Raw genomic sequence first — 13930 nt, forward strand, 5'->3', positions numbered from 1 at the left:
ATATCGGGGCCTTTAGTATGCGATTCCAAACATAGCAACTGTGACTACAGGATAAGAGCGAAGATGTGCATGTCATCTGAGGAAATGTTCAAAGGTGCGATATAATGGATAATGTGGGGTCAGATGTTAATTACTGAAAAATAAACCATTATCGCTAAATAAAATCTAGATTTTATTTGTGATAACGATCATCTGATTGTAATCTTAATAATATCTAACTTATTACATGGCTACCTGTCAAATAGACTAATAAATGAACATGGAATATTGATATTTTATGCAGCTTAGCATAACATTGCACAGCTATGTAGAAAATCAATTGACTGGGACATTGTTCGATTATGCAGTTTAGCATCATTATTATGAGATATAAATGTCAAAAGCAACTATTGACCAATCAGAATAAAGTCCAGGGAGCAGTACAATAAAAATATATATATATGATAGTTAAAAAAATGGTTCATAAAGTGGTCTGTGGTTCATACGATATTTGAACATTTTATGGCTGAATGACAATGTATGGTTCTTTCTTACAAAGAAATAAAGAAAGAAACAAACTTACATGGCCATAAAACGTTACAACTCGATGAACTGATGTTTTTGTTACAGAAACATACGGTATGTACATTAATACGCACACACACACACACAAAGTTGCAGTCTTTATCTGAAGGTCTTGAGATCTCTGATGGGCATAGAAATGTGCCGTTGGACTGGATCTGGGTCTTGGTGGGTCTAGGTTTGTTTTGGGTGTTATGTCTAACTTTAATATACAATACAATGAATTTAAATCATTCCTTATTTTCTTTGTACGGGATCTGGCTATTCTACCAAACTGTTCTTGAATGCTTCTGACTGTAAGTAAATCTGTATTAAATGACACTGGGCTTATACAAAAATGACTTAAGGCTATAATAAACGACATTGGGGGGAATCAGAGTGGAAGATGCAGTTAAATCGAGCTCACGTTAAATATGAGTTATATGCCCACGCAAATTAAGAACAAACTCAATAATTTAAGTTAAAAGAGGTTTAAATTACAAATGCATTATGTATTTACAAATTCAGGTGTTGCTGTTACTGTTTTCATAACTTATGAAAATAAAGCTTACCTCTCCCTGCTGTTATAAAGTGATTCTCTGATGGGATCCTGGTGGGCTTAGTGATTTGTTTCATGTTTTCAGCATGTGATGATGATGATGATGATGATGATGAAGGACTTCTGTTGTTTCTTGAAGAGAAGAATGACGTGGATGAACACTCCATCTCAGAGGGACACTGTTAGAGACAGGCTGAAGTCTGTTGCACTTAGTGTGTATATGTGCACGAGATACAATAATAAACTCCAGAACGAGAACTGAAAATGTGTTCATGCGAAAAGCCGAGTTATTATTACACCTCGCTTCCTCTTAACCTGGTGTGCGCCCACGAGCCTGTCGTTCCCAGTAAAACTCTGAATCAAAGTGGACGCAAAGTTCAGAAGCAGGTCCAAACTCTGCGCTGACAGATGTGTAGCAGTAAAGGAAGTGGGCGGGAGGAAGGCACTCGTACACTGAATCTGATTGGAACAGAGAGCAGCGACGCTCGTTCCTCATTGGCTTATGCGTTCCATCTTACAACGAAGAACCAATGAGATCACTGCTGGGGAGGAGTTTAGTTTTGTGTGGAAAACAAGCATTTTGCCTTAAGAGCTGTGGAATGTTTTATGTTGTCTCATATTCTGAACAGAGAAAGTGTAGGAGTTTTTTTTGTAATATATATATATATTCTGGAAATCATTATTTGAATTATCTTAAAGGTATAGTTACAGGCATAGCTCAAAAGTGAATTGGATGTATGACTGCAATGTATTTTGCAGAACAAAATGGGAAAGTCTCAACAAGTAATGTTAACCACATACCATATTTTACCATATTACTCATGAATCCCCAAAAAGCTAAGCAGAAAAACAGTAGAAATGTCCCAGAAGAGAACCCATTTCTCCAAAATGCTTATGGTCTTTCTGGTCTAAGGACTGCATACTTCATTGTCATAAAAATGTCATAATGGAGAAAAAAAAAAAAAAAAAAAAAAAAAAAAAACACATTTGTACACCTTTTCCTTTTTTTATACAATACGTAAAGACTTGAAACTTGAACTGAACAGTCTGTAATAATCTGTATTAATCTTACTGAAACAAACAAAAAAATGATAATACTATGAAAACATTACACTATAAAATCATTATTTAGTTGCATAAATAAAATACTGCATTCAAAACTCCTTCAAAAAATGTTTTAATAACATTAATCACCGATGTAAGTTCTTTTTGCTTTTCAAAAAATAAAGACAAAATCATTTAAATAGTTAGAAAGCTAAGTTGTTGCATTGATTGTGCAATATATTAAGGTACGCATTACAAAACAGCATTAACCTTTGGATCCAAAAACCAGAAATAATGTTAAACCTACACACATCTTTAACAACAAAAATCACTTTGTTTTATTTGTTAAAAGCAATTTTTAAAACAAACTGAATAGACACTTTACTACTTTCCATTGAAGATCATTTGACCTGTATTATAGATCTCTGAGAAATCACATTTTCAACAGCTGACTGAGGTCCAGTGTGGTATATGGAGTAAAATGCAATAAATACAGAACAATAAAACAACATAAATTGCTAAACTCAAAGGCAAGTAGTGGAAGTAGTTATGGACCGTGTAAAAGCACTTTTTAAGATAGAAACAAAACATTTCTCACATGCATTCAAACTCCTCAGGTTAAATTATTGTGGTATCTCTTTCCCTGTCTCTAACGTTGGTACTGAAATAGTTTTATTCATAGAACCTCCAGATACTGGACCATAAATGCATCGGTCAGACATTCACATGGCTTGTCTCTTGAGAACGTCAGACATCTGAGAAAACTCAACTGTCCGTGGGTGGGCTAGTGAGTTAATCATGGGTAACATAATCCTAACAATTGAACTGCTTTAGTTCCTGTGACAATAGAGCACCTGTCATCAACCTCAATACCAGTGAGGTGTGCAGATCACTTCAGAAAAGACACATATGCTCGTCTTTAACTTTGCCATCATCACTTACAGTACTAATGTTGGTAGCTTGTTTCTACTGTAGTAATGTGTGAGGTTTAAGTCAGAAAGGCCTTTATACACTATCAGAAGGCACCAGGTTGCCTGTGGTGTCCAGCTGCATGCATTTACAGGTGCAGGCCGAAACGGGACACTCACTGTGATCGCTGAAAGAAAAGACAATATAATTGCACTTAAAATGTTATAGTTTAAACTATACACTACAGTTCAAAGGATTGGGGTTGGAAAGATTTTTTTTTAACATTTTTGAAAGACGTCTTTTATGTTCATCAAGGCTGCATTTATTTGGTTAAAAATACAGTAAAAACAGTAATATTGTGAAATATAATTACAATTTAAAAGAACTGTTTTCTATTCAAATGTATTTTAAAATGTCATTTATTAATGTGTTGCGCAGCTGAATTTTCAGCATCATTACACATTACAGTCGTCAGTGTCACATGATCCTTCAGCGATCATTCTAATATACTGATTTGCTGCTGAAGAAACGGATATTTTGCATAATTTCTTTGTGGAAATTGTGATTTTTTTTTTTTCAGCATGCTTTGATAAACAGAATGTTCAAAAGAATTTATTTGAAATAGAAATCTTTTGTATCATTATAAATGTCTTTACTGTCACTTTTGGATAAAAGTATTAACTAAAAAAGTATTTGTGACCCTGGACCACAAAAACAATCTTAAGTGTAAATTTTTCAAAAATTAGATTTATACAACAAGCTTGTATGGATGTATGGTTTATTAGGATCGGACAATATTTGGCCAAGATACAACTATTTGAATATCAGGAATCCAAAATAAAAAAAATAGAAAATCACCTTTAAAATTGTCCAAATTAAGTTCTAAGCAATGCATATTGCTAATCAAAAATTAAGTTAGTATTAATATTTACAGTAGGAAATGTACAAAAATGTTTCATGTAACCAGATCTTTACTTAATATCCTAATGATTTTTGGCATATATTTGGCATTAAAATAAATAAGTTTGACCCATATAATGTATATTTGGCTATTGGATACATTAGTGTATTTGGATTTATAAGGTCATCAAATAAATGGCACAATACGGGGGAGTATGACTCTTACCTAAACCAGCTGAGCATGTGACCCGCGTGACCACCGTGCCGGCAGTTGTGACACCAGGTGAACCAGTTATTAAACTGTGCGAGTTTTTTGTCTCGTGTGAGATTGGCTTTCTCATCAGCTTTTCCTGTGCCTGATAAGATGGATGAGATGAGTCTGACAGTGAACGGAACATGTTGACATTATGGTATCATATATCAAGAAAAACTTGAAATGATCCGTCTGTTACCTGGGCAGCTGGACACAGGGGTGCCCATGTTCATTAAGCAGAGGGCACAGCGTGGAAGTGGTTTACGACAGCCAGGGCAACTGGTGACCTTTGACTTGGTGGGTGAACCGCTGACCCCGTACTGACTGAATCCACGGCCCTGATGAGGCATCGCTGAGCAGCTGTATGATATAGACTTTCCACAGAAGTTACAGCTCACAAACACCTGCACAGAGCGTATGGAAAGCAACCAGATTAAAGAAGAAAAATAATAAAAGAAATCATCAAAAACAACATAAAACAAAATGTTCCCATTTTGTAAGTATGGTACAAAGAATTATATAAATTAATGAAACAGATTAACTAAACATCAAAGCTAGGGATGCACCAATAAATATAAACATTATTATAAATATTATAAACAATATTATAAATCACTGAAATATTATATATATATATATATATGTGTGTGTGTGTATATGTGTGTGTGTATATGTGTGTGTATATATATATATATATATAAACATTGTTTATAATATTTATAATTAATATTTTCTTTCACAATTTTACTGTTATTACAAAAATAGAAGAAATCAGAAATAGCCATCATAAAAATTTAAGTGTATTGTTATTGGTAACAGTACTGTTACAGTATTTGCAATATTTAAGAAAACTAGCATATATATTTATATACACACACACACACACACACACACACAACATTGCCCAATCAGATCAATAAATGAAAATCACTAATACTGAACGATACAGATGTGTCAGTGATTATATCATGCATCCATAACTAAGACATAACAACTGCCAGAAATAAAAACAACAATTTGATTCTTGCCTGTGCAAGCGGTTTTGAGCTGGGATCCAATTTGCTCCTATGAATGTCAAATTCAGCCCGTTTATGCCAAAACCCCCAGGCGTCCAACAGGTTGCGATAGTTCTCGATCCAGCACTGTACCCGAGGGTCCTTCAGCACCTCTCCTGGGGTGCCCTGTCATCACAAACACCACATAAATCTACATTAACACACTCATCTGGAAATTGTGAGGTAGACCTCAATCCACAGGAGTTTTCTTGGTTTAACAACACTCAGTCACGCTTCTTTTTTTCATATATTACTGCATCTGTAATATATTTCATATATTACTGCATGTATTCAGCAAACATGCATTAAACTGATCAAAGGTGACAGTAAAGACATTTATAATGTTACAAAAGATTTTTATTTCAGATAAATGCTGTTCCTTTGAAATGTATTTTTATCTAAGAATCCTAAAAAACTTTATCATGGTTTCCACAAACATATGAAGCAGAACAACTGTTTTCAAGCAATAAGCAATGTCTCTTGAGCAGCAAATCAGCATATTAGAATCAGCATTATTAGAATGATTTCAGAAGGATCATGTGAAAGATTGGAGTAATGATGCTGAAAATCCAGCTTTGATCACAGGATTTACAGTTACATTTATGCATTTAGCAGATGCTTTTATCCAAACGACTTACAGTGCATTCAGGTAATACTTTTTTTTCAGTATGAGTAACTGCATTTTAAAATAGAATCAAATACAAAAAAAGTTTTTTTTTTTTTTTAATGTAATACTATTTCACAATATTACTGTATTTTGGTCAAATAAATGCTGCTTTAGTGAGCATAAGAGATGTCTTTCAAAAGCATCAAAAATGAACTGACCCCAAACATCCATCCATCCATCCGAGAGCTGATCAGTCTCTTATGTATCTGTATTTATCATGTATTTATTGTTCTATTTCTGGACATTCACTTACTTTGAGCATGCAGAAACTGGCCGTCTGCACGTCTCCGATTTGGTCTACATAACTCTCCATGAGATCCACTCCGTCTTTCGTCAGTCCTGTCAGCAGGATGCCCTCCAGATTACCACCCTCCTTCATCTCAATGGTCAGCTTGTCTATGTAACGATGCAACTTAAGGGAGGAAAAATGACAGTGTATTATATACACAGTAGTGCACGATGAGACTTGGATAAACTCAGGGGTGAGCGAGTCTTACCTGAGTGTCATTTAGAAACATACACGCAAATGCCACCCTGTCCCTGACAGCCACACGACTCTCGTACTAGTAAACCCAAAACACACTTTTATTAAATAACTAACCTCAATATACTGCAACTACAATTGCATATTTTAAATTCAGTGCAATACTGAATATTCTTTTAAGCACAATACTCTGTTTAGTTTTTTTTACTAACATACCAAGACGGCATCATAGGCGCCAGGTTCACTGGTGAGGAAGGCAAACATGATACACAGGTACGGCTTCTTCAGCTGGAGTCTGAGAGAGCTGCACATCTCTCTCCACAGGGAGTTTTTCTCATCAGTGTATCCCGACAGAGCCATGGCCACCACGTTCAGGTTCAGATCACCTGAGCACAACATCAAGGAAACGCAAAACAAGATTTGAATTCGCACATTTTCAAGATCAAGGTTATTATAGTTAACTAAAACTAAAACAAAACATTTCTGGTACTTAAAATAAAATAAACATTAACTGAACTAAAAATAAATAAATGTTGTTTACTTTAAGTACTAAAATAAACGAAAACTAACAAATTAATAAAAAAACAACTACACAAACATATTAAAAAAAATATGAAAAAACAAAAATTTAAGTTCAATTAATATATATGAGTGTGTGTGTGTGTGTGTGTGTGTGTGTGTGTGTGTGTGTGTGTGTGTGTGTGTGTGTGTGTGTGAAAATATAAAATATAATAAAAATATGGATGGATGGATATAGATAGATCTGTTTCCCAAAGCCAAACAAAATTATGTTTAAAACACGAAACAGCTCCATATGCCGTATGCATCTATGGCTTTAGGGGATTTAATATTAAACAGCTATCATTGTGTAATGTGAGCAATGCTTTTATCATCTTGTCAGTATATAAGGATCACTTTTGATTGCAAACAGGCAGCTGATGGCTGTCTAGCCTGGATTTCACACAGTGCTTCTTACATTCATCCGAGGACAGGAGTTCCTGTAAATCCCCTTGAGGAACATGAACATCTATCCCATATATAAATAAGCTATTCAAAATTGTTCATGTCATTTCCAATTTAAATAACTCCCTGCTAGAGACAAATTATATATCTTTATCAGCCAATAGAGGTGTTTTATTTTATGTGCACATATCAGGGTTTATTTTCATCAATTCATACTGTGAATTCTATGTTTATTATATATCTAGTTATGCATCTTTTTAGTATGCATCAATATTTTGAAACATGTACAGAACGGACTTTTATGGTCAACATTAAAGAAGTAAAAACAGTAGCAAAGTAGCACACATTTATAATATTAGTCATCATATCATTAAAATATGTTTGGCAGCAGTTTAAAAAATTTGGACATGGCATTCACATGTCCAGGAAACATTTTTACCTAAATTAAGAGGCAATAGAAATAGAAATGTATATTTTATATCAGGGTAATTATCATTAATTAAAACTAAAACAATAAAAAAATAATAATAAATAAATAAATAAATAAATATATATATATATATATATATATATATATTTTTTTTTTTTTTTTTTTTTAGTTCAAGTTAAAGTACTAAAATAACTACAATTAAATTAACTAAATCTAATAAATTAAAATAAATAAACATTATGTCCTTTATATCAGATGTTATATATTTAAATATAAATTAGATTATTATTGCATAATGTTTTTTTTTTGTTCAGTACAGGAACTTTGGAGGAAGGTGTGGTTAACTGGCATAAAAATAATGTTTTTTTTTTTTGTTTTTTTTTTTTTTACAAATAAGCTTAATTTTTGCTGTAAAATATAATTCCTTTTTTGGAGGGGGTGGGCATTGACCATATTTTGTGAGTTTTCTAGTCACTGTCACTGGCTGTACAGTGTCCCTCCAGTCCAGTCCAGTACCTTTCTCTGCGGAAGCTCCTTTGTTAAGAATCTGAATGGCCCGTCGGATGTCCAGGTTAAAGAGAGCGACAGCAGCAGCTCTCTCCCACTCGCCCTCCTGCTCCAGAGACTTCAGGAAGGGCTCCACATCAATGTCGGGCCCTCGACTGATCCAGCCACACAGCTGCAGGGCCAGACTGCGCTCCTCGCTGTGGTACCGCAGTACATTGGTCTGTCTGACTGAACCTGACCAGCAGCGCCGGGTCTCTGTAGTGCCTGAGAGAGAGACATGTCTTTAGAGGGCCTCCAGTGACAGATACCATCAGGCTGACTGAGGCATTTAGCAGATATCTATGAGAAATACTTCTACTGAAAGGGAGCAAATACTTTTGCTCAATTGTACAACAATCATCATGTTCTTTGAAAATTGCTGTTTGCACTTACCAGAGCTGGACTTGACGATGTTTTTGATGCCTGAGTAAATGAGTGACTGTTTATTGCTCTGTTGCTTCTGCTCCACATTTTCAGTGTACTGCTTCATAAGTAAAACTTGCATAGGAAATACAGAGATATCAAATAGAATAATACCATATAAACATGACAACATGACAATGAAATGATCACTCCAGTGATTAATTAATAGCACATAATAAGAATTGTGAACATTCCTCAAAATAACTTCATGTTAAATAAGCTGTAACAGCTGATATCTTTTTGTTTAACAATGTGTAGTTAACAATGTCAGATGCCACAGACTATAAAAAAAAATCTTATGCAATTTTCTGATGTAGAGCAGATGTAAAGCAGACCAGACTTTATGCTAAACTAGTAAAAATTATAAAGAAAAAAAAAATACATAAAAAGATAGATTAATATATATATATATATATACTGTATATATATATACTGTATATATATATACTGTATATATATATACTGTATATATATATATATATTAAAAGTTTTATTACTTATTTTATATTATTTTTTTATTATAAATGTCTATTAAAAAGTTAATATAAATTTTATACATTTAAATTATATAATATAATATACAATTATTGTATGTTATTGTTTTAATTATTACTATTCAAAGGTCATATCTTAAAACAAACCATAAACTCCTATTACTACTAATAAAAAATTGCTTTTATTATATTATTATTACAATTATTAGTAAATAATAATCCAATACAATGTATATTATAACCTATTAATGATTATATATGGTAGGTATATATATATATATATATATATATATATATATATATATATATATATATATATATATATATATATATATATATATATAAATTATGTTGTATTATTATATTTAATCAAAAGTCTTAAATTTTAAAAAATAATAATAATAATAAATCATGAGTCAAGTAAACAGCAAAACTTCATGCAGCAACAATTAATAGTTTGGTTTTTAGGTAAACCTTCAACAATAACTTTGACCCGATGTGCTTTGAAAGCTTCAATCGTCTCCTGCAGTGAAGGATATAATGGAGCGTGTACCAGAGTGACCTCAGCTGCGGGTCGTCTCCTCCAGCCAGCACATGGTTCCTCCACAACTGCACAGTGTCGTGACCATAACGCGACTGCGCTCGCTCCCTCATCTTAGTGGCAATGTCCTTCTCAGCAGCGGCCGCCCCTTGACCGGCGTCCTCCGTGCACTCGTACAGGTGCCGCCCACACGCCCACATCAGTGCCGTGGTGGAGCTCCAGGCCAGCGATATGCGCTCGAAGACGGTGAAGTCGTTCATGACACGGCTGGGCGACACCACCACCATGCGGTTCTGGGCGGATGGATGCCAGGCAAAGCTGCTGACAATGCTCTCGCTGCAGGGCTGGATGCTGCGCTCGATGATGGTAGGCTCCACCTCGTCGCCGAACGGCATGGGTGTGTGCTGCATGTCGTACAGCCGGATGATGTTGCTGTCCCGCGTGAGCGTGGCCAGCAGGCCCATGCGAGTGGGACACCAAGCAACTTTAGTCAAAGGTTTTGACTGCTCGGTTAAAGTGAAGACTGGTTTTTCAAATTTGCGTAAATCCCAGATGGCCACCTGGCCTTCGAAGAAGGACGCGATGCGATCCTGAAAGTGAGGATCCACCGTTACACCCTGAATGGCTTTGGTGTTCACAAACGTCTTCTGGCTGGTGTTGCGCAGGTCAAAGATGGCCAGATTTCGGTGCATCCCGGCCAAAAGTAACTTTTGATGATCACGAGGGAGCCAACAAAGAGAAAGACATGCATCGTTCTGACCGAGCTCGTACAGCGGTTTGGTCACCACCAACCCAGAGTCCACGTCTCCAGACAGACGAACCTTCTCAGTAGGAACCGCTTCTGGGGAAAACTTACTACTTATGTCCCATATGAGAACAGAAAAATCAGCCCGGTGTTTGTCCAAACCAGCCGCCAGCCAGTTGCTGTCCACCGGGTTCCACGCGAGTGTGTTGCATTGTCGGGCGTGCTTGGGAACAAACTCTTTACCCACCAAGTCCTTACATTTGGAGTTGTGGCTCTGTCCCAGACTGGTCAGGACGACTCGGCCGTTGGCCTGTCCCACAGCCAGCAAACACTCCGGCTCTTGTTTTGGATACCAGGCCACACATTTCATATACGGGGTGTCAGAGTTGATGGCCAGCAGCGTGGCTGCCGTCTCCTCTGATAGCGGAAGTGTGCCAGCTTTGGTCTCCGAGCTTCCTGCAGGTCCGATCCGATACAGACTGAGTTCAGTGTCGCTGATCACATAGTGGTCTACGTGATGGGGACACCACAGGATATCAGGCTTATAGCCACTCGACATGACAGTAAAGTGGTTACTTCAGTGCAGATACCTGAGAACAATAAAGACTCTTATTTATATAGTACTTACACACCTCACCTAATTTACCTATACTTGGATTAATTCATATATATATATATATATATAACATATTGTATATGTGTGGGTTTATTGGGCATACAAATTCTATACCATAATATAATCTACATAATATAATGCTATTATTAAAACATGTTAGTTACAAATAATTAATAATTATTATTGATAATAATAACAATTATTATTTATTTACTTTTGTATAATATATGATTTGTAATTACATAATAAATAATCATGAATTAAAAACTACTTTAATAGTAATATTATACGCTTTATTCTTATTAAATTGTATTATATATATATATATATATATATATATATATAATACAATATAATAAGAAATATATATATATATATATATATATATATATATATATATATAAATAATTTATCTGTATGAAATCATTAAAGACAGAAATATGCATGCGTGTGTGTATGAAATTTATGATTTCATAATTCACACATCAAAGGGTTAAAGTTAGAACATTAAAGTTGCACATTAAATTAAAGGAAATTAAAACAAATGTTACCATGATATTACCAAAGTTAAGAGAAAAGTTTGTTTGAAATAAACATTAACGTTACAAGAAAAATGATCGCCTCATGATTTTATCACTTCGTCTTCAGATGTAAATATTAAATAACCGGAGAAAAACATAAAACTGTTAAAAAAAAAAGAAAAGAAAAAAAAAGAGTTAAAGAGTGAAAATGTGTTTAGTTAATTTAATGTTCCTATAACTTGATTTTTTATTAACCGTTAGCGGGTCAGCTATAGCTAAACTAACCATTCCAACCTTTTCTAAACCAGAAACGGCTAAAGACAGAGGCCAGTCACTGTGTGAAGACAGTAAATAAATCATGATTTAAAATAAAAAGTAAATTACAGCTGTGTTCATTAGCGTTTTATAAATATAAACTCACATTTGACGTGCAAACATGCTGAAGTTTGTTTAGGTAGCGTGAAGTCGGAAGCAGTGCAGGTTGTAAACACACCGTAACAGAAACACACAAAATAAAAGTCCCACTTAACAGACATTGAAGAGACAGAGACAATTTGGTAGAGATAAACGAGGACAGAACGATTTATACAGCTGGAGAACTAAACCGAATAACGTATGTCTCAAAAGTCAAATCCTTCGTGAGATAAACCAATTAAATTAAATCAAACGTAAAACAGAGATGAGTAAACCTATTTTCGCCACATACACACAAAACGATGCAATAAAAAGTCACACCTCTTAGATTACAACGCCAAAATTATGTCAGAATATCTAAAAAAATTATTAGATAAAGGTCTAAATTATGAGGGAAAAATAACATTATGACACGAAAAGTCGAATTGTGTCGTAACTGCATCTGCCATTATATCTCATAAGTTTGACTTTCCATGTAAACTTAGAAATTACGATTTAATGTTATACATTTCAATGTCATAATGTCACATTTCTATTTCACAATAATGGCTTTTTGTGATCCTTTTTACTTTTTGTGACCATTTTGACCTTTTATTTTAGATAGATTTTTTTCTCAAAATGTTACTTATTATATATATAATAAGTAACAAGTAAATAATAATAATAATAATCATTTCTGTTTCACAAAACCTGCATGTTTTACAGATTTCACGGGGGCGCCCTTTATATGAATTGTTGTCAAAGAACAGAAGCTTTTGGGGAAAATGTTATTGTCCTCCAAAATACCTCAATACCCAAAATACCCAAAATATTGACCTCATCAAAATACATTGTTATATTTTTATACTATACAACCAGGGCTGGGGAGTAACGAAATACATGTAATGGCGTTACGTATTTAAAATACAAAATATGAGTTACTGTATTTGGTTATAATTCGTGGCCTATTTGTTAGAGAGTTTGACTCCCCCAACTGGGTGTGTGTTCACTGCTGTGTGTGTGCACTTTGGATGGGTTTAATGTAGAGCACAAATTCTGAGTATGGGTCACCATACTTGGCTGGATGTCACGTCACTAATTACATTTTATATCTGAAAAGTATTTTAGATTACCAGTGATTACTTTTAATTTTGAGGTCATCTATTTATTGAATATTTAAGCAATAGGGCTTGGGCGTCGTGACGTCATTACTTGGCATGGCCGCCATGTTGATGGCCTCCTTTTACTGCTACTCGGACTACTGCGCAGTGTTTAGATGTAGTCCCTCTCAGCCGTGTATCTTAATTTGATTAATTAAAAATCTATTTCAACCAATGGTAAACCGCTGTTGTATTGTTGGGTGTAATAGCGCAACACATAATCGCCATGGGGGAAAAAATAATGAGAATGGATTAACTTTCACAACAACCAAGCTAACAATCTTAAAAAGCCCAACACCACGCTAAGTTGCTTTCAAGTAAGCAAAATGATGCTTTGAAAACATCTGTTTCGCTGGAAGGGCAAGGGGGTAGCAACAGGACAACAGTACAGAGACTGACAGGTCCGATGGAAGGGCTAACGGGATATTTTACAGGAAAATACTAAAACGGGAAGACAGCGGGAAAAAAAGCTCAAATACGTGAGAACCCCGGAAAAAAATGGGAGGGTTGACAGCTACTAACTACACTTTTGAAACACATAGTTAAAAGTACATGTGTGTATAGTTGTTAGCACTAACGGTTACCAAACTAACGTTAGCAGCTAGGGGGAGCACAGCTCACCGTCCAGATTACTCTATAAGCTCAAAGGGGTCATATGATGCGATTTACATTTTTCCTTTCTCTTTG

At 34.8% G+C, this 13930-nt stretch overlaps 2 protein-coding genes across 2 annotated transcripts in view; both read right to left on the bottom strand.

Annotated features, from left to right (window-relative positions):
* The window catches only part of LOC132157856 (glucocorticoid-induced transcript 1 protein), a 13733-nt gene extending 12224 nt beyond the window's left edge, over positions 1-1509 (bottom strand). Inside the window, exon 1 of the mRNA XM_059567123.1 lies at positions 1113-1509. Coding sequence (XP_059423106.1) covers positions 1113-1266 — 154 coding nt within the window. The 5' untranslated portion in view covers positions 1267-1509. The remainder of the gene's footprint in view (positions 1-1112) is intronic.
* Positions 1510-2260: 751 nt separating this feature from the next.
* Positions 2261-12225, bottom strand: LOC132158883 (GATOR complex protein MIOS-like). The gene is made up of 11 exons (XM_059568497.1): positions 12112-12225; positions 9807-11143; positions 8744-8842; positions 8321-8575; positions 6628-6797; positions 6425-6490; positions 6181-6339; positions 5234-5386; positions 4405-4609; positions 4179-4308; positions 2261-3239 (listed from the first exon to the last, which is right to left on the bottom strand). The coding sequence occupies exons 2-11, from the start codon at positions 11110-11112 to the stop codon at positions 3149-3151; spliced, it is 2634 nt and encodes an 877-aa protein (XP_059424480.1). The 5' UTR covers positions 11113-11143; positions 12112-12225; the 3' UTR covers positions 2261-3148.
* Between the last annotated feature and the right edge of the window lie 1705 nt (positions 12226-13930).

This window comes from Carassius carassius, chromosome 15, assembly GCF_963082965.1.
Source record: "Carassius carassius chromosome 15, fCarCar2.1, whole genome shotgun sequence".
NCBI classification, from domain to species: domain Eukaryota; kingdom Metazoa; phylum Chordata; class Actinopteri; order Cypriniformes; family Cyprinidae; genus Carassius; species Carassius carassius.